This window comes from Urocampus carinirostris, chromosome 3 (genome assembly GCF_059441175.1).
Source record: "Urocampus carinirostris isolate Australia breed hairy pipefish chromosome 3, RoL_Ucar_1.0, whole genome shotgun sequence".
NCBI lineage: Eukaryota > Metazoa > Chordata > Actinopteri > Syngnathiformes > Syngnathidae > Urocampus > Urocampus carinirostris.
In genome coordinates, this window is record NC_142351.1 from 50,500,121 (window position 1) to 50,528,040 (window position 27,920).

Here is a 27,920-nt window from a genome sequence, read left to right on the forward strand (position 1 = left end):
ATTGTGTTCCTCTCTGTACTTTGCCAATATTGTTTTTTTTGTATCTGGATTTGATCTGGATCAATTCATGTGCAGTCCGTTCTCAAGGTTTCTTCATTTTCCTCATGCTGAGGTTTTTTAGTTTTTCCTCCTCCTCGTGTAAATTTTAGATCAGGGGATGGTGTAATAATAGTCCGTGGTTTGCAATAATCTGTGGTCTGTGCAGCTCTTAAAGACTTTCTGTGATTAAGGGCTATACAAATAAACATGACTTGACCATTTCTGAACCACTTTCTGTTCCCTTGAATGTATTGTGTTTTGGCTGTTTCGTGCCGTGTTTACTTGGAATCATGCAATGTTCAATAAAAAACTTAAAGGAGAAAAAGTTTAAAAAAATAAATTTAAAAAAATAAACATGGATTGACCATTGTTTACGTCGACAACCCGGATATGCCGTCATTTCCGGTACAGCTGGTAATCACGTGATCTGTCAGGTAGCAGTTATGGTGAAGCTGGGTTGACGGGTAGCCCTTAAAAGAAAAAGAAATCGCCGATTTCTCCCTAAAGGGAAAAGGTACGTTAGCTCCCCTTGTCACCTGCTTTTCGATAGGGACCTGGCCAAAATGACGGCCTGAGACAAGTTTGGTCCTGAAACCCCAGCAATGCAGCAGCAGCAGCACGGCCACCTACAGCTAAAGGCAGAGAATTGTAAAACCAAGAGTATGTTTCTGTCTCGGGCGCTGGAGAAGATCCTCTCGGATCGGGAGGTGAAGAAAAGTCAACATAGTCAACTGCGTAAAGCCTGTCAAGTTGCACTGGGTAAGCTCTTGTTTTGACTTTTTAATTGTTTTATTTGCTGACCAACTATTTCGATATGCTTCCTCCCTTAAAGCGTGTTAGCTAGCAATTAGCAAAGTGGCCCAATGGAGCTTACTGACGTGTGAAACTGTCATTTATGTCTGACCGCCTTTATTTATATTCCCTGTCTTTATTATTGAAAGGCCACGGTCTCTGTTGTCTTGACGGACATTTGCACGCCAGCGTCGTTGTGGTTTCAGCCGCCTAAGCTAAGCTAGAAAAGGCTCGACAGACCAATCACCGTGTAGTACGTAGCGCTGTCACCCAACCGGACAGCCCAGTAGAACAAAACCAAGCAAACAAAAAACAGTCACTTTTCAGGAGGATTGAATTTGTTAATTTTTGGGAACCACAAATACTTTGTTTTTTTTGTCCTGTATTCGATATTATATTACAATTGCTATTGTATTTGTTGATCACAACGAAGTGAACATTGTTCACTAAGAGATTAAATTTAGCACTACAGGATTAACGAGTAACAAACAGGCGTGAACGTCCCTCACCTTAAGAGAATTTCACCGTTTTGAAGCCTTAAAGGGTGACCTACGTGACTTGTATAGATCCATCCATCTATTATCTGCACCGCTTTTCCTCAGTAGGGTTGCGGGGGTGCTGGAGCACATCCCACCTTTCTTCAGGCACTGGGCAAGGCACACAGAGACCGACAACTCACTCGCTTATTCACACCTAGGGACAATTTGGACCGGCCAATTTACCTGACATGCATGTTTTTGGAATGTGGGAGGAAACTGGAGTGCCCGAATAAAACACACGCAAGCACGGGGAGAACATGCAAACCCCCCACAGGAAGGCTGGTAGCTGGATATAATACCATGACCTCAGAACTGTGCTGTGGACGCCCTGACCACTCAGCCGCCGTGACGCCCCAATTGTATAGATCTGAGGAACGTAAATAAAAATAGTGTGGTAATAAGAAAAAAAAAAACAATGAACATTACACACTAATAAATACAGTACTCCTGCCCGACCGTACTAAGTCCCTGCCTTGGAGTTTATTTCAGGTCGTTTTTGATAAAGGAACAAATATTACTGAACTGCGAGCAGTAGCACCACTCTATCTGCATGCAAGAAGGAAACAGTTAATATCACACTCAGACCTGATTTTCAAGTTATTTCACACTTGTGTAGTTCGCCTAAGACTGTTGTAATTGCCTTTTTAATAACATCTAACTATTACACGATAACATTGCAGAGTTTGCTAGTTTTGTTTAGCCTAGCATCATTTAACTGGTGTCAAAGTATTACAAATCATTTTACAACATAGAAATCATGTGCAGATCACAGGAAAAATACATGTTCAAAATAGGTAAGCATGCCTGATACTTGTAGAGTGAATGCGTTGTGGATTTCAGCTTGACGTCCTCAGATATAAAAATTTATATATTTTGCACTAAATGTATACATTTTAGTTCTAAACAACAATCCTGTGTTGGTTGTTTCCCCTTTAGATGAAATCAAGGCGGAATTGGAGAAACAAAAGTAAGTACACTCAATCTTTTGAGGATATGTTATACTTGACTGAACATACAATAATCATGACTAGAAATGGTTCATACGATAAAGGCATATCATCAAAATATTGCTGTACCCATAAAAATGCAGTCTAGTAAACAGCTTCATGTGAAGCATGCTGGTACTTTAAATAAACATTTAAATCACTTTGAAAAAAGTAAGTCTCATGGGTTCATGCCATTGATAGAAGAAGTGTCCAAAGTTATTTAGGGCATAAGTGTCCTTATAACCGTTTGGTTTCAACCTGGCATCTTTGTTTATTTTTGGGTGATTTGTTCAATTTGTGATGTGATTTTTTTGCAACATGCCTGAAAAAAAAATGAATATGAAAAATGCACAAAAACTACAAAGAACCTATGTAATGAAACAGTATAGCCTTAAACAACAAACTGCACAGTATTCTAATATCCAACGTCTGTGTTATTACACTATTTTGACTTCTAAACTCTTACCGTCTGTCCACTCATCTATTCTTACCAGGGATGGCACGGTAGTCCCACCCAGAGCCAACTACATAGAAGCTGATCAATACGTGCTGCCATTTGAGTTGGCATGTCAATCAAAGTCTCCACGCATAGTTAGCACCTCTTTGGACTGTCTGCAGGTAAACATATAAACCCATTCACCGATTGCACCAGTATATAGTCCTTTACTCGGTCAATTTTACTTCCATCGTGAAAGACCAGTATAAATAACGTCTAAGGATTAAATGTATGTCCTCATGGCAGAAATTATTAGCGTATGGCCACATCACGGGAAATGCTCCAGACAGCAAAACTCCAGGAAAGAGGCTGATTGACCGTTTAGTGGAAACCATCTGCAACTGCTTCCAGGGCCCACAGACTGACGAAGGAGTACAACTACAGATCATTAAGGTACGTCAAACTCAGTTTTCTTAAGGGATTACATAGTCAGGCATGGAAATCATTCACCTTTTGGTGAAATTAGCCACTTTGAAGTCAAAGAGGGTGACATAAATGAATGGTGTGGATCCAAAGAGATTTTTTTTAGGTCTAACGGGGGGTTCATGAGATAATAAATCAGCGTACTTTGCGCGGGCGGGAGTACTTGCCTGTTTTGTTTTTATTCTATTTCATTAATTTTTCATTAATGACAAACTTTTCTCTTTTTTAAGAGGGAGCAGATGAATGAGAATTTGACTTATACTTTCCTACCCTTGTTAAAAACTACATTGATACCATCTTTGCTAGGTTTTGTGTCACTTTTAATGACAGCAATCATATACATATTCATCAAAGCTCCGATGGCCATTTGACAAGCATTCTTAATTGGCAAACCAATAAAACACATTGCCTAAAAGAAATACATTTACTACATGGATGGCTGTTGCAATTACATAGTCAATAGTTTTTTGAAATGACGACATAGCCCACCTGCAAAATTTGAATGCTGAATGATTAAAATAATGCATCATATCAAGAAAATCCTTGAAAATGCCATAAAACCCATTATTATTTCACATGATGGACATAGAAGTCCCCGGTGTATATCTGGAGATAATCTTAGCCTGGTAGGGAATTAATTACCATGGTAGCTGAGCCAAGCCAAATTTAACCTGCTTTCATGCAACCAAGTTGAGGCTAAACTCAGCCAAAATAACAAGCATATCCCGTCTTAACCCATTATGTTGTTGTTTTTTTGCAATAGCCTGAAGGTTTATGTGTGTATGGTGCCTCCTGCAGATGACTGAAACACAATGTGGGTCGACAGAGCTAAATATATTGTTGGCTTGGACATATGTATTTCCACCACACCCTTGTCACCTGTTTAACCCCTGGCCCATTTTCATGCCTGCATATTGCATTCATGCATTATTGGTCAACAGTTTTCAGTTACAAAAGTTGCTCAAACTCTTAACGACCCACATGGATCATCATTTAACAGGAAAAGGCCAACACTGTATGCATAAGAGCCACATTTCTTAAAGTGGAGCTATTAAAATAAATCTTGAAACATACTGGGGGTATTTTCCATTTTGTCTTTCAAGTGAGGCAGTCACTGTTTTTGCTAGCTGATTCATTTCAGTGGTGTTTGTGTAGTTGCCTTAAAAAGGAATCATTGCCGATTTGTTCTAGTCCACTTGGATTTTGCATACATTCTTATCAACATATGCATATTGCAACAATTGTCTTTTTTGCTGCGACCAATATGCTTGAGTCTTTAGTCACGTGAGTTATCTTGTGTCTCAATTTGGTTTACCCCTAACATGTGATAATGAAACATCATTACCAATTCATTTAGAATTAGTTTTAATTGCTAAATGTAAAATCCATTTGAAAACTCATATCTTTGATTTTTTTTTTTTAAATTATTATCATCGGACACTTTTCTACTTTAGTATCACATCACCATATCACTGTTTGACCCTACCACCTGCAGTTAAACCTGCAGTTAAATAAATAAATGCCGTTGGCCACTGTGTGTAGAAATATGATGCTGGTTTTATGTGTTCGCATGTGAGGCTTGGCCTATCTCTTGAGTTTGCTTAAGTTGTGTTTGAGGGGACTATGTACACATTGATTCTGGTAGGGAAAACGTATAAACAAATGTAATCCTAAAGATAACCTTTTCAAAGCATATGAAATATTTGTTGTCAGTTATTTGATAATTTGTTTATTTTTAAAGGTATATCCAATCCACAATCAGCTATAAATTAAATCATGAAGAATTTAGCACTATATGCAAATACATCGAAAGTGAGTTTTTATGGGTCTCAATTCGGGGTGCACTGATTATTCTACTTTTTGTTTAAATTACATCTAAAAGCATCCTTTTCCATCATGGAAAGTTAGCTCCTGTTCTTACCCATATAAAGAAATTCAGCTAAATATTCTAAAAAAAAAACATTCTTTATCTCAACAGATGTATGACTCATTAGGCTTCTCAGTATTTATGTTTACCTCCACCCAGGCCCTTCTGACATCTGTGACCTCCCCACACATCGAGATCCACGAAGGCACAGTCCTCCTCACTGTTAGGACTTGCTACAACATCTACTTGGCCAGCCGCAACCTCATCAACCAGACAACTGCCAAGGCCACACTCACGCAAATGCTCAATGTTATCTTTACACGCATGGAGAACCAAGCTGTCAGTCTGATTTTTTTTATCTTTCATAGAGTCAAATATAACTATTCATTCGCCTTTTCTATCTTACATTTCCAGGCTTTAGAGGCCCAGGAGCAGGAGAAAGCTCGGCTCCGTCTGACTCAAAACAATTCATCTCCTGTCCATTTTTCTCGGAGATCTGGATCCCCTCGGTCTGACCGGACTCCTACCCCGGAACCACAGAACATCCCATCACCAGCAGCCAGTACTCCAGATCTCAACACCATTAGCTCAACACCACCACCTCTGCCTGACGTGGACCTCGATACACCGACTGTTAATGGAGAGACTGAGATTACCAATGATGGAAATTTTGAAACAGAAGAGGCCTCAGCATCTAACAGTGTGTGTCAACACCAGATGTTCATTGAAGTTCTATTGGACTGTTTTAAATTTTAACTCCTCTTTTTTTTGCAGATTTAGTTTTTGAAGATAACATCCCTGAAGTACCTTCAGGTCAAGTTGTTCAGGCTGTTGGAGAGACCATAAGACCACAGCAACATGACACCGGTCAGAATTATTCGGGATCTCATGTTATTCTCTCAACGTGAATTTCAACTTAGCAAAGCAAACTCAACGTTGACATATTTGTTGTAATCTCTCTGATGCGCTCTTTCTAACACTCTTCCTATTAGATGACCCCACTGAAATGCAGGTTGTAGAGGAGACACCGGTAGCTCCACCAAAAGGTGGAATAGAGACACCTCAGATGAACGGCATCATTGAAGACCGCTCATCTGTTTCTTCGGCGGACCTGTTGGTGAGCCAGATGTTAATGCAGTCAGAGAATGCTATTGTGCACCACTAGCTGATTGCAATCTTATAACAATGATAACATTTATGAGATGAAAAACTAAATGTAGACATATGAATTGAATGTATTTCTAAATTTTGAGCTCATAGTGCAATAGTGATGAAGAGATATAACTGCTCTATGTGCTCAGGATGCAGAGGCCCTGCAAGGACCCCACAGCGCCTCCCGTTTCTCCCATATCCTTCAGAAGGATGCTTTCCTGGTCTTTCGCTCACTTTGCAAGCTTTCAATGAAGCCACTTGCAGACGGACCTCCTGACCCAAAGTGCGTAAGAACCCAACTAAACAATGAGTTCGATTTGTTCAACTGTAAATTGCTTACTTGCCATTGCATAACTCAACTTGTTATCATTATTTTTCTGATGCCAAAGGCTACCTACAGTGCCAAGAAAAAGTATTTGCCTTCATCCTGAATTTTTTGCATATTTATCACTTATCAAGGTTTCATCTCAATAGACCAAATTTAATATCACACATTGACAACTCGGAGAAATACAAAATGCAGTTTTGAAATGTTGATTCAATTTGTTAACGCACAAAAAAAAAAAAAACCTCTCTGGCCCTTTGTGAAAAAGTAATTGCCCCCTGAACCTAAAAGCGAGTTGTGATACCTTTGGCAGCGATAACAGAAATCAAACGTTTAAAATAATTCGTAATGAGTTTTTCACAACGGTGTGAAGAAATTTTGTCTCACTCTTCTTTGCAAAATTGTTTTGAATCTGCCATATTGGAGGGTTTTCCAGCATGAGCTGCCGCTTTACGGTCACACCACAGCATCTCAATTGGATATAAATCTGGACTTTTACTTGGTCACCCAGAACCACCATTTTGTAAGGCATTCAGAGGTGGACTTACAGGCGTGTTTCGTATTGTTGTCCTGCTGCATGTTTCAAGAGTGCTTGAGTTTGAGGGCAGGAACTGATGGCTGGACATTCTCCTTCAGGATATTCTGGTAAACATGACAATTCATTATTCTGTCAACCACAGCAAGTTGTCCTGGTCCTGTGGCACCAAAGCAGCCACAGACCCTCACAATGCCACCACCATAATTTACTGTTGGCATCATGTTCTTTTTGTCAAATGCTGTGCCATTTTTACGCCAGATGTAACAGGTTGCATATGTTCCGAAAAGTTTAATATTTCACTCATGAGTGCACAACATGTTTATCCAAAAGTCTTGATGATAATCAAGGTGCTTTTTGGAAAAAGTGAGACGACTGTGTATTTTTATGACACCAGTCGTTTTTGCCTGGGACCTCTCCCATAGATGCCATATTTAGCCAATGTCTTTCTTATAGTGAAGTCATGAACACTGACCTAACTGGGCTACTTTGCGGCCTGACGACCATCACAACTTGCCGTGGTTAATGGAATAATTAATTCTGGTGTTTACCAGAGGATCCTGAAGGAGAACGTCCGGCCATCTGTTCGTGCCTGTAATTTCATGTGCGCTTGGATCATGCAGCTGGACAATGATCTGAAACAACCAAGCAAGTCCACCTCTGAATGGCTCAAAAAAGAATTCTGGTGTGGTTAAGTCAAAATCCGAATAAAGATCCAAATAAGAAGCAGTGGTGTGACCTTAAATAGGCATTTCATGCCAGAAAACTTTCCAATATGGCAGATTTGTAAACACTTTGCAAAAAAGATGGGACAAAATTCATCCACAGCGTTGTGAAAGACTCATTAGAAATTATCGTGAACAATTGAAATCTGTTATCGCTTGTGGCCCAACTCGATATTCGGTTCAGGGGGCGAGCACTTTTTCACATAAGCCCAAATAGGTTTTGATTTTTTTTTTGTGCTTTTTAAATGGAATCAACATTTCAAAACTGCATTTTATATTTCAATGGGTTGTCTCTGTGTAACTATATAATTGGTTTTATAATCTTAAATTTTGCGAGTGATAATTATGCAAAAAATGCAGAAATCAGGAACTGGGCAAATACTTTTTCACAGCACTGTATGTCCCAATTATTATAATTCAACTTGAAAACATTCCAATTAACATTTTCTCGCAGCTCTAATTTTTCCTCTCCAAACGTTTTTTTTTTACTGAGCTAATAGGTAAATACAGGAGTGCTTCTTTCTCAATATTTTGTTTACCCGCTTTATTCAGACTGATGCGTTCCAAAGGGACTTTTATTTGCACTTTAAAGCAAGACTATTTTTTGACTTGGCTGACTCGAGCGTAAGCAAAACAATTTGAGAAAATAACAATCTGAAAAGATTTAGCTCAGGGTGGGATTCATTTAATCATTATCCAAACTATGCAAATACCATTCTTGTTTTGCTTATTTTGCTAATCTTAGATTTAACAAAAAAAAACGTTCAATTTCCTCTTACCTGTGTAATAGTACATTTGGGTGTCTTGCACTGATACCGAGTGCTTCTCTCTCGCTTTACTCCAAGTAGTACCTTACCATCTCTGGTTACTGTAACTTTAACCCTAGCCTCCTTGTTATTGTTTATAGGCCAAAGTAAACTGAGACTAAAGGCCCTTCAATATCATGACACTAATGGAAGTCTGTAAAATACTTTGACTGGAATTGTAATCCTACATATTGCTAATATGGAGACCAATAATTTTGCCGTAAATCACCGTAAAAATGAATTCAGAATTACTTTTGGATTTTCGTCTTAATGTTTTAAGTGTTCTTTGCAGGTCACACGAGTTGCGGTCCAAAATCGTCTCGCTGCAGCTTCTGCTCTCTGTGCTGCAAGGCGCAGGCCCGGTTTTCCGCACCCATGAGATGTTCGTCAATGCCATTAAGCAGTATCTTTGTGTGGCACTCTCAAAGAATGGAGTGTCCTCTGTGCCCGAAGTTTTTGAACTCTCGCTGGCCATCTTCCTCACATTACTCTCCTACTTCAAGGTCCACCTCAAGATGCAGATCGAGGTTTGTGGCTCCATAAGTGAAGGTGTTTTGCAAACTAGGATTTTGCTTATATGTTTTCAAATATACCGTGCTCCAGGTGTTTTTTCGGGAAATTTTTCTCACCATCTTGGAGACATCAACAAGTTCCTTTGAGCACAAGTGGATGGTCATTCAGACACTAACACGCATTTGTGCAGGTTTGTGTCTAGAGTACGGGTGGGTCCAATGTAGTATGTCGGCCACATTTTTAAACTGTAAATAACTTTTTTTTAATCACAAACCTGTAAAGACATATCTAAATGGAACACCCAAGATTATTAGTTTTCTGATATTGTTATTGTCTATTTGCTCCTTAGATTAACATCAATCAACCCCCTTTGCCCCAATCTCTTTATGTCCATGAATGTAGCATTTTACCTATATAATAAAGTATATTTTTTCTCTCTAGATGCACAGTGTGTGGTTGACATCTATGTAAACTACGACTGTGACCTCAATGCCTCCAATATTTTTGAGCGCCTTGTAAATGACCTGTCCAAAATAGCAATGGGCAGAAGTGGCCAGGAGCTGGGAATGACTCCTCTGCAGGTGAGTGTTACTCACCCCTAGGTTTTGTAAAACAAATGATCACTGCACTGCAAGTTAAGACAAACAGTATTCATTCATCTATTTTCTTTACCACCTATTTTAGTTTAATGACAAATGCAATAATTAAAGGTGGGAAATAGTTTAAGTTGCATAGTACTTATTTCCATCTGTTTGAGTTGCAGTGCGAATTATTTGGAGTATGGTGTCTTATCAGAGTGGAGTACAGTGTGTTTTTTTTACTTTTTAAATGTTCTTAATTTTTTTTTGAACAGGAGCTCAGCCTGCGTAAAAAGGGCCTGGAGTGTCTGGTGTCCATTCTTAAATGTATGGTTGAGTGGAGCAAAGACATGTATGTCAACCCAAACCTGCAGCCGAACCTTGGTAACTGAGTGGCATTTTGTCTTTCCTTCCAATTGCAATTTTGCCACATATTTTACTCAAGGAGCGCTTTGTGTGGGTGTCTTTTTCCTCACAGGCCAGGATCCTCCATCTGAAAGTGATATGTCCGAGTTAAAGCTAACAGGACGTCGGGACAGTGTAAGCTCCTTGGACTCTACTGTCTCGACTGGTGTCTCAGTGTCCCAACCAGACCACCCGGAGCAGTACGAGGTTATCAAACAGCAAAAAGACATTATTGAACATGGCATTGAACTGTGAGCATTTTGTAATCCTTACATGCACTTGAAGTTCATGAAAGCATGAACGGACATGGATTGTCTTCGTTCACTAAACATTTCCTCCCTGCTTTTCCAGCTTTAACAAAAAGCCTAAAAGGGGTATTCAGTATTTGCAGGACCAGGGCATGTTGGGTTCCACAGCTGAGAACATTGCACAATTCCTTCACCAGGAGGACAGATTGGACACAGTGAGCTCCGTGTGGATACTAAATACAATTGTAATTGTGTTCAATTGTGATGCTCACTACTATTTGTTTGCATGTGTAGACCCAGGTGGGTGAATTCCTGGGTGAGAATATAAAATTTAATAAAGAGGTGATGTACTGCTACGTTGATCAGCTGGACTTCTGTGGGCGGGACTTTGTATCCGCCCTCAGAGCCTTTTTAGAAGGGTTCAGACTGCCAGGGGAAGCCCAGAAGATTGACAGGTTAATGGAAAAGTTTGCTGCCCGATATCTTGAGTGCAATCAGGGGTGAGTCTGTTGCAGCACACAAGAACAATGTTGCGATGTCACGTGTAGCTCATTTTGTGTCATGTCATTCTCTCCTCCCCAGACAAACTTTATTTGCCAGTGCAGACACAGCTTATGTACTGGCCTACTCTATTATTATGCTCACAACAGACTTGCATAGTCCTCAGGTAAAAACTGCTATTTGAAACTTTTGTATGGGTTACATCTTATGTCAATTATTATGTAGATATTTTGGACATTGCTGTATTTTTTAATGTTTAACCCAAAATAAAACAAAATAATTTTAAAAAGCAATAATGCACAAGTATTAATACACATGAGCCTTTTAAGATATTGTTTAATTTATGGTAAATAGCCATGTATTATTTTCGACATAGTTGATTTTCCTTTTTTTGTTTTGCTATATAGGTCAAGAACAAGATGACAAAGGAGCAGTATATCAAAATGAACCGTGGAATTAACGATAGTAAAGATCTGCCTGAGGAGTATTTATCCTCCATATATGATGAGATTGCTGGAAAGAAGATAGCCATGAAGGAGAGCAAGGAATTCTCAATCACACCCAAATCCACCAAGCAGAGTGAGTACTATTTCGGGATCAGCATGTTCCATAAACGCTCATGATCCACTTTGGCAAACCAATTTTCTCTCATCTGAGGTGTAGCTAGCGAGAAACAGCGGCGACTGTTGTACAACATGGAGATGGAGCAAATGGCTAAGACTGCAAAAGCGCTTATGGAGGCAGTAAGCCATGCTCAGGCCCCTTTTTTTAGCGCTACACACCTGGAACACGTACGGCCAATGTTCAAGGTCTGTAAAATTGTCTCATCATCTCTATAATCTATGGCATTTATGAAACTATTATTATCTTTCCGAAAAAATAAAATGCCAGAATTTGTCTAAATTAAAAAAAAGCCCAATGATTTTTAGAATTCGGTCAAATCTGGCATTCATTGTCAAATTGAGTTGATTGTCAAATTTCTTAAAGATCTTTTTGACTTTTAAAGAGGTTTTGACTGCTGCGTGGCTTGTTTGATTAAAAAAATGTATGCTAATCTTTGGGTTCAATACGCTGTCTACTGGGTGGTGTCTGATAGTTTTTTTTTTTTGGATGGTTTTTAAAGTTGAACTGTTTTTCCAATTTTCAGCTAGCATGGACCCCTTTGCTTGCAGCATTCAGTGTGGGCCTTCAGGACTGCGATGACCCAGATGTGGCTTCATTGTGTCTGGAGGGCATTCGATGTGCCATCAGAATTGCCTGCATATTCAGCATGCAGGTAAAATGCTCATGTTGTATTTGATTAAATCAACAAGCGTATATGTTTTTTTTCTTTTTGTTAAATTCCACTCTGTTGGTAACCAATATCCTTGCCTGTGCGCAGTTAGAACGAGACGCCTACGTCCAGGCCTTGGCCAGGTTCACACTGCTAACAGCTAGCTCTAGTATTACTGAGATGAAGCAAAAGAACATTGACACCATCAAAACGCTAATTACTGTGGCACACACCGATGGAAACTACCTGGGAAACTCCTGGCATGAGGTCAATCAGTGTGTGTACCTCTTGGTTGACAGACTTCGTGATATTTGTGATGATCCCCCATATGAAATGTCATTAAAACATCTGTGTAACAGATCCTTAGGTGTATTAGTCAACTGGAACTTGCTCAGTTGATTGGCACTGGAGTGAAGACGCGCTACATATCAGGAGTGGTCCGGGAAAAAGAGCCAATCATCAAGGGCTTACCCTCGGGCACAGAGGAATTCATGCCTCTTGGACTTGGTAAATTAATATTGAAGGACAAGTCCATGTGCTGTGTTGTATTGGCCAGTGGCTAAATCATATAAGCTTGCAATCACAGTAGAAAACATATTTTTTTAAGCTTTTCATTGTATATGCAATGAAAAATCTAAGTGATACTTAAAGATTGGGACTTAACAAATTGCACCCATCATTTACATTTAGTTTTATAGTCTTTTTCTTTACTGCAGATGTTTAGTTCTTTATGATGATATCTTAATGATTTTCAGGTAACCTGGTGGGAAATCAAGATAAGCGTCAAATGGCTCACCTGCAGGAGTCTGTCGGAGAGACCAGCTCTCAAAGTGTTGTCGTTGCTGTGGACAGGTGCAGCATAACACTAACATGACCCCAATTGTAGTGCTGCTAGGTTTTTTTTCTCTCTCAATACTTTTACCGTTCTTTGCAATTTATAGGATCTTCACGGGGTCAACCAGACTTGATGGGAATGCAATTGGTGAGTAAGATGCCACTTTGTTGCAACCACATCCAAAGTTGCTCATTCGCTTTCTTCTAATTCATCCAGTGGACTTTGTGAGATGGCTGTGCGCAATATCCATGGACGAACTGGCATTGTCACATCAACCCAGGATGTTCAGCTTGCAGAAGATCGTAGAGATCTCCTACTACAACATGAACCGCATCAGGTTACAGTGGTCTCGAATCTGGCAAGTCATAGGGGACCACTTTAATAAGGTCAGTGGGTCCCGAGGAAGTCGAGCAAATAACTACTAATATTTGGGCTAGTAATAGGCTTACTTAATGGCTTTAATATGCATATCATACTTCACAAGGATTTGCATTAGGTCCTGTGATCAGCTGGTAGGTTTTCATAATTAAGCTACTGGTCTGTAATATACTTTTTGTCATTAATATGGGCCTTCATTAGTCTTACACAAGACAGTTGGAGAATGTGAAAATTTGATTAATCCCTTGCTCCCAAGGTAAAACACAAATGTAACAAAACTTAAACTAAATTATGAAAAGTACAAGGACCTGGACCTAAAACAGAAGCTGCAAAAGGTGGAAGAGATGAAAATAAGTCTGATTTGCATGCAGACCTTATTCACGAAAGCAAAATCAAAAAGCTAAGCAGCTTTATTGTGGCAGCAGACATCGCAAAAATGAGGGAGAGTTTGTCAAAAAGTGCATGGTCAAAGTTTGTGACATCGTGTGCCCAGACAAGAACCAAGAATTTTTAAACGTGAGCCTGAGTCGAAATACCATGTCTCAGCTCGTGTGTGAGCTTTCCACTAATATAAATGAACAACTAATAAAAAAAGTGATCAGTTTCCTAAATACTTCACAGAAGTCGACTCACTGATAAGCACCTTCACTCCGTCCTGAAGCTTTCCTCAGTTCAGAGCCTAACCCCAGACTTTGAACTTTCATCTTAGAAAAGATGCCAGGTATTTGGCTTAGACCAATGTTCAGAGTAAATCAGAGCGTAGCAATTTGAGCTTGAATATATCTGATACGCACTTTTTCTACTGTAAGGCATGGTCTGTCAATAATTGAAATGTTGGATTTTTATCGAATGACATTATTATTTTTGGTTCTGTTGTGGTTGGCGTTGAAAAATTAACTTGAAAGGATAAGGGGAAATACATTCTTCTTTGTTTAAATAAAAAATGAAAACCACTGTGTCTTTTATTTAAAATTTAAGTTCTCGTGTTTTTATAATATTAAGCTTTGGTTGTTCCAAATTCAGTGTTTATGCAAAACTAAAGTTTGTTTCCATATGAAAAGGTTGAACATTATATATCGGTTGCAGTTGTTTTTTAAACAAATATTGACTTTGGCCTGTGACTTTCCTTCTCTGCTTAATTTTGGCCCACTGTGAATTTGAGTTTGACACCCCTGGCTTAGAGCCACAGTTGTTATAAGGTAATCTATTACAACAAACAGGAAACTCATGTGTTGCCGCCTTCTTGAAGAATAAAAAATAAACTAACATGAACATCAAAATAAAACCATTTCAATTATTTAGTTTCTGGGAAGTCTTTCTGTTTAGAGAGCATACTCTCTTTGTGGCACCTGTTTACTATTATTCTATTTGTCATAAAGATAATTTTTCATAAAGAGCCTAATCCCTTCTGTGCATTTTCCCATAGGTTGGTTGTAACCCCAATGAAGATGTAGCCATATTTGCAGTGGATTCACTAAGGCAGCTATCTATGAAGTTTTTGGAAAAAGGAGAGTTGGCGAATTTCCGTTTCCAAAAAGATTTCCTCAGGCCTTTCGAACATATCATGAAGAAAAACAGGTAAAGGTCATGACGATGATTGCGAATTAGAATATTTTGCATATCTGTTTATTATGTGCTTATTTTGTCAACACCCATAGATCTCCGACTATCAGAGACATGGTAATCAGATGTGTGGCACAGATGGTCAACTCCCAAGCTGCCAACATCCGTTCGGGGTGGAAGAATATTTTCTCGGTTTTTCACCAGGCAGCCTCGGACTATGACGAGTCCATTGTAGAGCTGGCCTTCCAGACAAGTGGCCATATCGTCAGTGAGTTTTATTTTAGTATTTCACAAACTCCACCAATCCTTCTGCTGCCGCACATACGTTAATACTTATTGATAATTTGCAGGGGCTTAACTAATTATCTGTGTACTTGATTCTTCCAAAAAGCAAAGATGTTTCCAGGCATGGAAAATAATTGAATGTATTTTCACTTAATGGCAGTAGGTACAATTGCATTTGTTACAACCCAAACTTCAAAATTCTCAGTTGGTAAATTCAGAAGGCAAGGCAAAGTTTATTTGTATAGCCCAATTCATACATAAGGCAATTCAAAGTGCTTTACAGTAATGGCAAAGAGACAGGTTGTAAACACACAATTACAGTTAAAACATAGAAGAAAAGACATTGAAATTTTTAAATGTGTTTTTTTTAAATGCATTATAACCACAGATAAAACATAATACAATCAATGAATTAAACTTAAGTAAAAGTGAAGAGTGCAGATAGAATCATTTCAGTTGTATGCACAGTTGAACAGAGCTGTCAGAGTAGACGCCTGTCTGACGTCATCAGGAGGACTATTCCAGAGTTTAGCTGCATGGAACTGAAATGCAGCTTTACCCTGTTTAGTCCTGGCTCTGGGCACCAGCAGAAGGCCTGTCCCTGAGGTTTTCAGGGTCCGAGATGGTTCATATGGGACCAACATATCACAGATGTGCTTTGGTGCTAGACCACGGAGAGACTTATACACCAGCAGAGCTGTTTTAAAGTCTATTCTCTGAGCGACAGGAAGCCAGTGCAGAGACCTGAGCACAGGACTAATATGGTCGTACCTCCTGGTTCTAGTCGGGACCTGAGCAGGAGCGTTATGGATGTTCTGCAGCTGTCTTACAGTTCGTTTAGAAAGTCCAGTCAGAAGGCCATTACAGTAGTCTAACCTGCTAGAGATAAAAGTCCATTATATACATTGTTTTTCTTAATGGCAGCAAAAAAATGAATCAATACTACTTGTTATAGCTGATTTTTTCATCACTAGTAAATAAGGAGCTATGTCAATAGGTAGTGGGTGTCCTTAACTGACAATGATGGGTGACTATTTTATTTATTGTCCTTTTATTTCTAAATAATTTTCCTTCCCCCCCTAATTCGCACCAATTTCTCCTTTAGTGAATACATTCCGGGAGCACTTTGCTGCTGCAATTGATTCCTTCCAAGATGCGGTGAAGTGCCTGTCTGAGTTTGTGTGCAACGCTGCTTTCCCTGACACAAGCATGGAGGCCATCCGACTCATCCGTCACTGCGCCAAGTATGTCTCAGAAAGGCCACAGGTAAGATCCATTTAGCTCCTCGCTACTCTTATTACATATTTTTAAAACATAAATGTAAAGTTTCTATCACTTAAGGTATTATTGTTGTTGTATGTGTCTTTTTATAGGGAAAGGTTTATGTTTTTAATGTGTCCATTTGACTGTAGAGAAAGAGAAAATGAAGCACCAGTTATTGTAAGCATTGCTTTAAATATGTCCGGTTTTACATTTACACAGGCTCTGAGGGAATACACCAGCGATGACATGAACGTAGCCCCCGGGGATCGAGTTTGGGTTCGCGGTTGGTTTCCCATCCTCTTTGAGCTGTCTTGCATTATCAATCGCTGCAAGTTGGATGTGCGGACAAGGTATGAGCTTGTCAACTATGCTGGAGTTTATATGCTATTCTGTAATTCTATCAAAGCAAAATTGCTGTTATGATCGATAAATGTTTTCTATAAAAGACGTAAATTTTTTTGTGACCATTTAAAGATCTCTCCATATGCCAAAACAGTAACCTTTTTCAAATGTACAGATATCCATTTTTATAGTTCGTATTTTGTAAAAAGAAAAAATTGTTTGCTTTTGTTTGAAATTAAAAAAAAAAAAATCATAGTTATTTATTTAAGCATACACTGTTATAGCAACAATAATGTTTTTATGTATTTTGTTTTTACAATGCACAATCCCTATGTTCCAATTTTGAAACATTTATTTTCTGCCCCTGACAGAGGTCTTACAGTCATGTTTGAGATCATGAAGAGTTATGGACACACCTTCGAAAAACACTGGTGGCATGATCTCTTCCGAATCGTCTTCCGCATCTTTGATAACATGAAGCTCCCAGAACAGCAGACTGAGGTATTAATTCATGATGAAGTTGAAGAATTGTTAGTTGTATTTTTTGTGTATGGTGTAGAGGTAAGAGCTAAAGCCCGAACCAGACCAGAAATTCGGGTAGGAGGAGGCAAAAATGTCAATCTTCACGTTCGGGTTTGAGCTGGGTTTCACGTGCTGCCTCTGAAAAAAAGATTTTTTTCATTCGGCCATCATTGTTTTATGTTTCTTTTTCTTTGTGTTATGGATGTATTGCTGTTGTGGTTTATGGTCCAGTTTTCAAGCTGTCAAAATGACTGACAGCCTTAAATATTCCCGTTAAAAATTTAGGTTAACGTTACCTCTGAAGACATAGAAAAAAAAGGGTCAAGATTTATACATCTGTGGCCTTCAGTGTTGCACTGTGGAGGACCCGCGCGATAGATTCCGTACCCTTCACACAGAGCAGCCCGTGTTGCAGTGCTCAAAGGCGCGCTCAAAGGAGCACTAGGTGGGAACACCATCGGACCCAGATAAGTGGGTGTGTGGGAAGAGAGACTTGGGCTGGGGGAAGTTGGCCAAAAACCACCCACCTCCTCCCATGTCCTCGCGAATAAAATATGAAATTTGATGCTCGCTTCGGGCCCTGTCCCTCAAATCATGTTAATTGATCAGGCATTTTACTATTGATTTGCCCTTACCTCTAATGTCACAGTAAGTCAATGCTTGTTTAATATTTTGTTACATTTTCATCTTTTTTGCTACCGCTAGCTCTTTGCTTCAACAGAAAAAAATATGATTTGTCTTTGAATAACGTTGCGAGTACATTCCAATCATATCATGGAGTGAAAGAATTGATAATAGGAGCGCCTCTGCCATTTACTGTGATGGATGTGTATTTGCACTTTACTGCCCCCTGGGGTTTTGCAATCCCCAATGGCATTTCATTGCCCCCCTTATTTTTTATTTTCTTTATTTTGTATGCTCAGAAAACCGAGTGGATGACGACAACATGCAACCACGCCCTATATTCCATCTGTGACGTGTTCACACAGTTTTATGAGCCTCTAAGTGAGATCTTGCTAGCAGATATCTTTAGGCAACTACAGTGGTGTGTCCGGCAAGGTGAGTATCTGCAAGAAAAGCGTCAAAATGTGAGATTTCAAAATTTCTAATGTAGCAGGGTTGTGGCTCTAAATATATAGCGCCTAGGGAAAGTATTAATCCCTGTAAAACTTTTTGTCTTGATGGCTTATTCCAGGCTTTTAACTTAAGAATCAACAACATAAGAGAGACAATCGTGAAGGGGAACAAAATTATTTCAACATTTTATATAATATTTACAAGGAGAGAAATGAATGGTAGGTGTTGCAAAAATATTGGCCCCCTGTTCTTTTAGCTCATCCAACTGACTCTAGAAGTTTTCTGATGACTTCTGAATTATCCATTGTCAGTCTAAATGACTAACAAGGATATCTGTGTGACATCAAGTCTCAGTTGAAATGCACCTGGTCTGCGATGGGCGCAGAGGTCTGTGGAAGGAGACCGACAGCATTAGGTAGCCCAAATAACTTACCAGATGGGACTGGAATAAAGTAGTCGAAAAGTTTAAAGCAGGAGTGGGATACAAGATTTTGCAATATTTACACTTGTACCGGAGCACTTTGCGAGCAATTAAATAGAAATGGAGAAAGCATTAAACTACTGCAATCCTACTAATACCTGACCCATGACAACAGGACAATGACCCTAAAAGGAAAGCAAAATCTAAAATGAAATGGTTTAAAACTCACAGTATAAAGGTGTTAGAAGGGCCAAGCCAAAGTACAGACCTCAACCCAATAGAGCATTTCTGCAAAGATTTGAAAAATGCTTTAGTTTTGTAAGGAACTGGGCAAATATTTCCGTTTCAATATGTGCAAAACTTATTAAGACATACCCAAAAAGACTTGTGGCTGTGATCGCTAGCAAAACCAGGTTGTACAATGCAATAACTCAAAGGGGTCTACTTTTCAATTTTTAGTTGGCACAATATAAAATGTTGAAGGTATATATACTTTCACATTTGTGTCTCACATGTTGTTGGTTCTTTAAAAATATTTTCAGTTTTTATCCATAAGTTTAAAGTCTAAAATATGGCAATATGTCTAAACATTCTTATGGGTTACGGTGGGGTAATACTTTTGCATAGCACTGTACCTCTTGACACAATCATGTGGGCGACAATCAACAAAAACGTTTTCAGCTCTCTCTTTTTTCATGCAGATAATGAGCAATTGGCCCGTTCAGGGACCAAGTGCCTGGAGAACCTGGTGATTCTCAACGGGGAGAAATTCAGCCCTCAAGTATGGAACATAACCTGCTCGTGTATGCTGGAGATCTTTCAAAATACCAGCCCTCAAGTGTATGGCAGACAGACATTGAAATGCATCACCACGAAACAATTCTTTGTGCTCAGTGCCTTGTGTTTTCCTTTTTGACAGCTTGATGACATGGCGACCTGCTGGACAGGAGGATGATGCTGCTGATGCCAAGTTTTTGGTAAAATGAATAAATCATTTTGAGTTTGATTGTTAAACTTTTTTTGCTGAGTGAATGTGAAGTTTAAAAGTTAGTAGACGAGAAGAGATCAATGGATATGAACTTGCACGGAGTACCGGGAAATGGGATTTCAGATAAGAGATTCTGTCCCTTCCTAAAGCGCTGCTCCGAGCCCTTCATTTTTATTAAATCTTCAAGGTTCCAAAAACAGATCAGCCCTAAAGGGTGTGCTTATCAAAGAACATGATTTGCAGATAGGTTCAATAGTCAAAACAATGAACAACAGTGAGTCCAAATAAGGAACTGGCATCCCATGAAATGTCTTTTGCACTTGTTCAATAGTAAAAAACTAATCATTGACAGCAGTAGTTGTTCAGAGAATATTTTTCCCTCAAATATCGCTTTGTAATCATAACATCAACATGCATTTCTATGTGTATTTCTAAGAGCCATAGGAACTATTAAGATACTTGATTTTGTTAGTTTTTTAATGAAAATATTTTTTACAAAAAGTATTTTTTAAGATCAGGTCCTAACTTATAATCTTAAGAATGTTGTATTTTTCTACAATCAAGTTGCTGTATAGTATATTACAGCACAATTAGTAATTAAAATTTCTTCAAAGTACGACAGAACTCTTGAATAAAAATCCTTGCTATTCTAACAATAAACCGACTTTATGCATTTGAGATATGCAAATATATTGATGTCAAAATGCTGTTTTTAAATATCCCCAGGCTAAGAACACGGGGGTAGATAATTGATATCCTGTACTTTGGTCTTTCTCAGGGGTCGCGAACTTTTGAAAGCTACTTTTTTTTAACTGATTAGCGCGAAAATCAACTTATTTGATATGCGGTTCTTAAATTACATGTTACTACGTTTTTACTGTGTTATTACCAGGTTGTAATTATTAGAGGTTAAAATATGCTCAGTCGACCACTCAATATCCCATTTTAGAATTCAAATTTCCGAAAATCAAAAAAACACATACGCTATGTTTTTAGAACCAGTCAATGTGGTTTTTCAGGTGGTCTTAGTGGGCTACCTGCGATCACCGCTTTGGAGACTCCTAGTCTTGATGCTATGACAAATATATATTTGAAACATACTGCAAATGCTTTTTTCGACACTTGACATTAATTGGATCGCGGGTTAACTGATTTGAAATGTATTTCCAGGATGTAGACTTTGACACCCAGTCCCAGAGCAGCTTCGACAGAGCTCTTTCAGAGCGAGGGCATAGCCAGATGTCCAGTGATGACACCTGGAGGGGCAAGTCCAATGCTCGTAAGTAGACCACATGCTGATACTCATGCCACATTTCTTTTTTTTTGTGCAATACAAATTGCCAAATAGAGCAGAGTTTGTAGCTTAATAAACTTTGTCTGATCAAACATTTTTATGCTATTAACAAATAGTTAAATGTAATTAGATAAAGCTTTTGAACCACTATGCAATCATTTCTGTATTTTTTATGTGGAAGACATTTTACTATTGATTTGTCCTTTAAAGTAACTTTTCAGACTGATATTTCTTACAAATTGTATCGTTGGTCGTTTTTGATTAACTGATAAGTTTATAATTTAATAGAAATTCTAAATAAAGAGAGAAGAAATCAATTAATTTTGACCTTGCAAGGAGAACAGAGCAGACCTGTTCAAAACACCCAAGACGTGAAAACACAACCTATTCTACAGGTCCTCCCCATCTTTATTTATTAAAACCTCCTTGGTTACAAAAAGCAGATTAACCATAAACAGTGTGGAAATCAAAGTACAGCCACATGATTGGCAAACAGTGACAATAATGCAACAGTGAACATGCTTCCAATAACAGTCAAAAATAAATGAGCAAAATAATAATAATAATAATTTCCTTTGTATTGTCATTCTTTGTAACAATGTACACAGAACGAAATGTCGATACACCTGACCCGTTGTAGCGAGCCGATGCAGCCGCAGCCAACAGAGGGCGCCACCATTTTTACCAATGTTATAAGTCTTAGGTATGACTCGGCCGAGGCGCGAACCAGCGACCTCCCAGTCTCAAAGCGGGCGCCTTACCATCTAGGCTACTGAGCTGGTATAAAGTCATCCATATCACCTATTCCTGACATCCTAAGCAATCTTCTTAGCAGGTGTTCGATAGTCAAAATAGAACCACATTCTTCATTATAAGCAAGCAGAATAAACAAATGTTTGAATTAACAAATGTCTGAGTAAAATCAGTTTGAAATTCAATAGGATCTGATGGGGGAAATTTCTGATTCTTGGAAGCATCGAGATTCTGACATGAACCAAATCCAAACTGATTCGTAAACATGGCATTTTTCATTACTTAAATCTGTTAAATAACATAAAATTAGAAGTCAGGTGGAAAAAAGAAACCAAATTCTGCCCGGACACTTGAGGCGGGCACGAGCGTTAGCGCAGGCCTGTGTAAACCATCAGTTACTCATCCAAAATTAGATGTTTCAAAGCAATTTACTTCAGCTAATGTCTACCGCAGAATGCAACGAGACAAAAGTCAGATTGTATACCAGTTGTGTTGCACTATAATATATACTCCACAGAGAAGGTCGAAAGTACTGTCTTTGCTGCATCGCTGGCTACCATTTATCCACCTTGTCTGAAATTTTTTAAGGTGGGTAATAACAGCCTGTTTTATGTAGAATAAAAGTAATTGACATTCCATTAAATTAGTAGAATATTTGGGAAAATATAATAATCTTTCATAATCAGAAGCATACTATTGAATCTTAATTGAATCATGAAGTACCCAAACATTTCCACCCGTTTGGTACAAATGATGATCGATTTTTTTCTCATGAGTCTTCGACACAATTCTGTCCTTGCAGGTGTTTCGGACCACAAGTTGTTTGCAGGTCTGCTGATAAAATGTGTGGTACAGTTGGAGCTAATCCAAACCATCGACAACATTGTCTTCTACCCGTCTACCAGTAAGAAAGAGGACGATGACAATATGGCTGCTGCCCAGGTAGAAATTTCAAATTGTCAGAAAAAAAAAATATTTAAAAAATGTTGTCGTAAAGTGATGGGGGCAGGGGTGACTTTTTACCTATGGGTTGTTTGCCAGTGTTGGGATTGGTTGGATCAAAAGGAACCATATAGTCTTGATGGACCCATAGTTTTTGAGGAAGTCTTAAAGCTCCTTATGAGTCTGTGTGTCAGTTAACCCTCTCACTAGAAGTGAATTTGGGATTTCAACATTGCTCTTCTCCACGGCTTCCTAATCTATTGTTAAATTTTGATTTTGATCATCTCTAACCTCTTGAAAATGTCTCCTGGCTAGCATATACTAGTGATGATGGCTATCTTATGAAGATCTCCAAAGGAAAATAATCAATTATGACCAATCTTTTCGAGTTTTGATTTGCTGTCTCACAATTAAATGTTCCTTATCTAGATTGTCAAGTGTGGACTAACTGAGGTTGTTGTCTTTTCAGCGAGATACACTCGAAGAGTCACCAGTCGATGATCCGGTTTCTGATCAAGGCATGTACAGACGCATGACATCCGCTCACCTCTTCAAGCTGCTGGACTGTCTGCTGGAGTCTCACACCTTTGCCAAGGATTTCAACTCCAATAATGAGCAAAGGACAGCTCTCTGGAGGGCAGGTATGTCAACACACTTGCTGAGCGGCGTGAATTACTAGGAAGTCGGAAAGACATTGTCTTCATAATTCATAGGCTTGTAAAGGATGGAAATATCAAATGTGTTGACAGGCTTCAAAGGGAAGTCCAAACCCAACTTGTTGAAACAGGAAACAAGTAGCCTAGCCTGCAGCCTGAGGATTCTGTTCAGAATGTACTCGGATCCTCAGCTACGTGACTCGTGGCCTGACATCCAAACACGTCTGTTACTGTAAGTGCAACAATGTGTCAGTCAGGGGTTTATTCAGCAAATAATGCACCCATTCAATATACGCACACGCGTGTGCGTGTGTGTGTGCACAAGGATCAATTGTCAACCAGGGATAATGGATCGCGGCCGCATGGGTCGTGTTTATTTTGTCGGAAAGAACAGATAAAGTAAATCTGCAACGCATGATACATATTTGCACTCTCAGCAGCTGTCGACTTGGGATAATGGATTGCGACCAAAATAGTGCAGCTCATTTTAGGAGGGCCACAATAGTATGCTTTAGAGGCCTGCACTCAGCAACAGTTGACCGGGGATACTGGATTGTGGACTCAACCGTGCAATTAATTTCAGTCGGGCCAGAACAGCACGTGTTCCAACAAAAGTGCCTTGCGCTGGTCCCAATTTGCAGCAATTTACAATTAGAATCATAGATGGCAGCCACATGAGTGCAGTTCATCTTAAGCCGGAATACAGCAATGGGAAAAAATACTCACCAAGCTTATTATTACACCATCCCCTGATCTAAAACCCACATGAGGGCAAGGAAAAACTCGAAAACCTCAACATGAGGTGAAAATGAAGAAACCTTGAAACTGGACTGCACATTAGATAATCCCCCTCCCAGGATGACCAGGCTGCAATGGATGTTGCAACGACAAACAATACACAGTTATTGTTACATGAAATATAGGTATTTCATAAGCTATAGAATAGAAGTGTGTTTTAAGCCTAGATTTAAACAGTTCAACTGAGGTTGCAAATTGAATCTCAGGGGGAAGAGCATTCCACAGCACCGGGGCCCAAATGGAGAAGGCTCTCGAACCTGCGGATCTCTTCTTGGCTCTTGGGATCACTAGTAGCACAGCATTTTCAGAGCGAAGGCCCCGGACCGGAACATAGGGGGAAATTAAATCTGAAAGATATGAGGGTTCAAGTCTATGCATCTATAATACCAACAGGACCTTAAAATCACATCTTAAGCTAACAGGGAGCCGATGCCGGTTAGCCAAAATCGCAGTAATCTGATCACACTTTCCTGTCTCAGTTAAAAGCCGTGCTGCAGCAGTTTCTACCAGCTGTAGGCTCTTGATTTTGGACTTCGGGAGACCGGAGAGTCGTACATTATATTACAGTAATCGAGACGAGAGGTAACGAAAGTCAACTATTGCTGAGACTGGGGGCGCCAAAAGAGCAGATTTATATCAAGCGTGGCGTTTTTATCTTTTTTGTTCATTCCGCCTAAGATAAACAGTACCTTGTGCCACCGCGATCCTCTATCCCTGGTTGACTAATGCCGCAAGCAGTGGCCCAGGATAGCGCATGTTAAAAATTTGGCAGGGGTGGGGGGAATACTTTTTGAATATTTGCATACCTGGGAGGTATGCCGTTAACCGTGATAAACGAGAAATTACAATGTATATGTGTGTTTCTGTGTGCATATTTTTTCCCTTGACCTTATTCCACAAGACAATAATAGCAATGTTTGTTGTTGCTTTACTTGGACAGTCGTGAATGTATTTGATAGCTAACAGACTACACTGTTTTGCAATTTGGGGTTGGTGGCTCACTCATTCAAATTATATCTGAAAAGTGCCACTAAAAAAAACACTCAGTTCATCAAATTTCTAAACTGCGCTTTTTAACTCTCGCTGCAAAAATTCCAGTCAGCAAGTTGAGGCAAAACTACAAATAATTTGAAGTACACTTATTGTAGTCTACCAGAGAATGTTTGATATTTTTCCACAGAATTTATTATATGAAATATTTTTAGTAAAACAAGTCATATTTATTTGTATAGCCCTTAATCACAAAGAGTCTCAAAGGGCCGCACAGATCAAAGACTATTGCAAATTACAAACTATCTTCTTAAACCTACATTAGAGCAAATAATACACATTATCTACATAAAATATAGGTTATTCATATGCTAGAGTAAAAGTGTGCTTTAAGCTTAGATTTAAACATTTCCACTGAGGTTGCAGATTGAATCTCAGGGGCCAAAGCATTCCACAGCACTGGGGCCCGGATGGAGAACGCTCTCGAACCTGCGGATCTCTTCTCAGCTATTGGGATAGATCGAGCACACTAGACGGTTTAGCTTTTGAAACCACAGAAAATAGTTAAAGGTATGATAAATGCATCTAAAGGAACCATGAATAAGAAAGGACGTCAAATAATCACCCAATTAATCCAAATAGACGACGGTTGCAATATAGTCACTCTCCTAACACAAGGTAACAAGAAAAGTATACTTAGTAGAGAGACAGCTATTAACAATATAAATTGTTCCTTGTAATGTTGTTTATCAATAAAAACATTTTTAATATCTTTATGAGACCATAAAAAAGATCTGTTTGTTTTCAAATTGCGTGCTGTGCAGCTTTTTGCTCCTGGTTAAGTGTTAAAGGGATAGGTAATAACTACCAATGGTTAAATTTGCCTTAACTGCAGCTCTGATCTCAACTCATGTTGACTAAAAAATGTTGTTTTGTATATTATTGGCCACATGGCTCATATTTTTTTATGACCAACTCATGTCATACTGGTGTTGTGTGCTGACTCATCAAAAAGATTTTAAATTATGACCGCATCCTATCGCTTATTCAATTTCTGACGTTTGACACACGTCAGTCAACAAATGGAGGCATTTATTTAAATCCTTGATCTTAACAATGTTACCGTTGCTGCTGCTTTGCTAGGGTCTGCAGTGAAGCTCTGGCCTACTTCATCAGTCTCACCTCTGAGAGTCACAGAGAGGCCTGGAACAGTCTGCTGATGCTGCTGCTCACCAGGACACTCAGGCTTCCCGATGACAAGGCAGGAAAACGGATGCTCTTACTCACTCCCGCACACATTCACAACAGTCTAAAATCTTTTTTTGCCTGTTTCCACCCGTTACAGTTCAAGCCGCACGCCTCCTGCTACTTCTCCCACCTATGCGAGATGATGCAGTTCGACCTGATTCCCGAGCTGCGTTCCGTCCTTCGACGCTTCTTCCTGCGCATCGGTGCCGTCTTCCACATTGCCATAGCCGGGGAGCAGAGGATAGATGGCTCCTGAACGCCCCAAATGGGTGTCACCTACCCGACAGAACACATCCCTTTTGCCTTCATTTACAGAAACGGCTCACTGTGACTTGCAGTTTGCTTGACTCATCCTTATTCTCATCCTGGTTGTGATGCGATTTACACCAAGAAGTGTAGTTGCTTGATAGAGATCTTGATTCAAATGACTTTCTTAATGGGGTTTGAAGGACCTTTGGCCGTCTTTATGAGTCAGCCAGCCTGCTATCGCACACTCTGCTGTCACGCTGCAGTGTTCAGCATTGTCTTGTTTACAAAAGCTTTGCGTCCCAACTGTGCGTATTCCCTTCTGTCTTGAACCCGCTGATGAACTCGACCGTTTCCATCTGCCCTGGTGATCGTATTACCCTGACCTCCAAAAATCGCGGTTGCGCCTATTTTTTTGCACATCTGTCGCTGTCATGTTTTGTCCCAAGATGCAGTGTTTAAAGGAACGTAACGTTTGTAATTATTTAAAGTGCATTTAAATATTTTGGGGAGAATCATTCCTTCCCCTGTCATGTTGGATGTCTAATTTTCTTCCCTAAAGACTAGGGAATCTATAAATATATATAAATATATACAGTAAATTGAAAAAATGCAGACTGTCACGTTTGCAGTGTAAGATTCAATGTATGATATATTATGAAAATTGCAATCATGGTTCTATTGTTTTGATGTTATCTTGAAGAAATTGAAGGTATCAATAAACTGAAATTCTGATCAGTTTAAAATGAAAAAAATATATTTTGTCTGAGGCAGAAAAGTGATCTTTCACTCTGCAGGGCCTTTGCAGCATTTTGTTACTTTAACATTAAAATCTAAAATAATTTGCTTGCAAGGTTTTTATTGTACTGTGTCTGAAGAGATACATTTCTTAATACTAAACTGCTTCTTCTGCGCATCTTATGGCTCATGGATCCCCTAACCGCCTGGGTCGTTGGGGCAACACTTCCTGTGGTGTGTCTTGGGCAAGTACAGGCTGATGGTGCCCATCCAGGCTATGTTTCACTCATCTCTGTAAGATCTTAGAAGAGTCGGAAGTATGATTTAACCCTAGCTAGCGAGGGCTCAAATTTGGGTATGGCTTGTAAATTTGTAATT

General features: G+C 39.2%; 1 protein-coding gene across 2 annotated transcripts; it reads left to right on the top strand.

Annotated features, from left to right (window-relative positions):
* The first annotated feature begins 458 nt into the window (after window positions 1-458).
* Window positions 459-27,651, top strand: arfgef2 (ARF guanine nucleotide exchange factor 2). Of its 2 annotated transcripts, none has more exons than XM_088332278.1 (39): window positions 459-798; window positions 2,307-2,337; window positions 2,851-2,974; window positions 3,099-3,245; window positions 5,302-5,481; window positions 5,557-5,842; window positions 5,917-6,009; window positions 6,135-6,259; window positions 6,444-6,577; window positions 8,978-9,212; window positions 9,289-9,388; window positions 9,640-9,779; window positions 10,052-10,160; window positions 10,255-10,432; window positions 10,533-10,644; window positions 10,724-10,929; window positions 11,012-11,096; window positions 11,338-11,509; window positions 11,588-11,739; window positions 12,078-12,206; window positions 12,312-12,470; window positions 12,563-12,710; window positions 12,959-13,055; window positions 13,145-13,185; window positions 13,255-13,424; window positions 14,843-14,994; window positions 15,075-15,247; window positions 16,370-16,530; window positions 16,747-16,877; window positions 17,241-17,370; window positions 18,315-18,450; window positions 19,591-19,729; window positions 19,809-19,866; window positions 21,048-21,156; window positions 22,727-22,866; window positions 23,336-23,507; window positions 23,616-23,754; window positions 26,454-26,571; window positions 26,656-27,651. In XM_088332278.1, the coding sequence occupies exons 1-39, from the start codon at window positions 642-644 to the stop codon at window positions 26,812-26,814; spliced, it is 5,427 nt and encodes a 1,808-aa protein (XP_088188404.1). In that variant the 5' UTR covers window positions 459-641; the 3' UTR covers window positions 26,815-27,651. The 2 variants fall into 2 exon arrangements, with proteins under 2 accessions (XP_088188404.1, XP_088188405.1); XM_088332279.1 differs by having other exon boundaries at window positions 11,594-11,739.
* The last annotated feature ends 269 nt before the right edge of the window (window positions 27,652-27,920 follow it).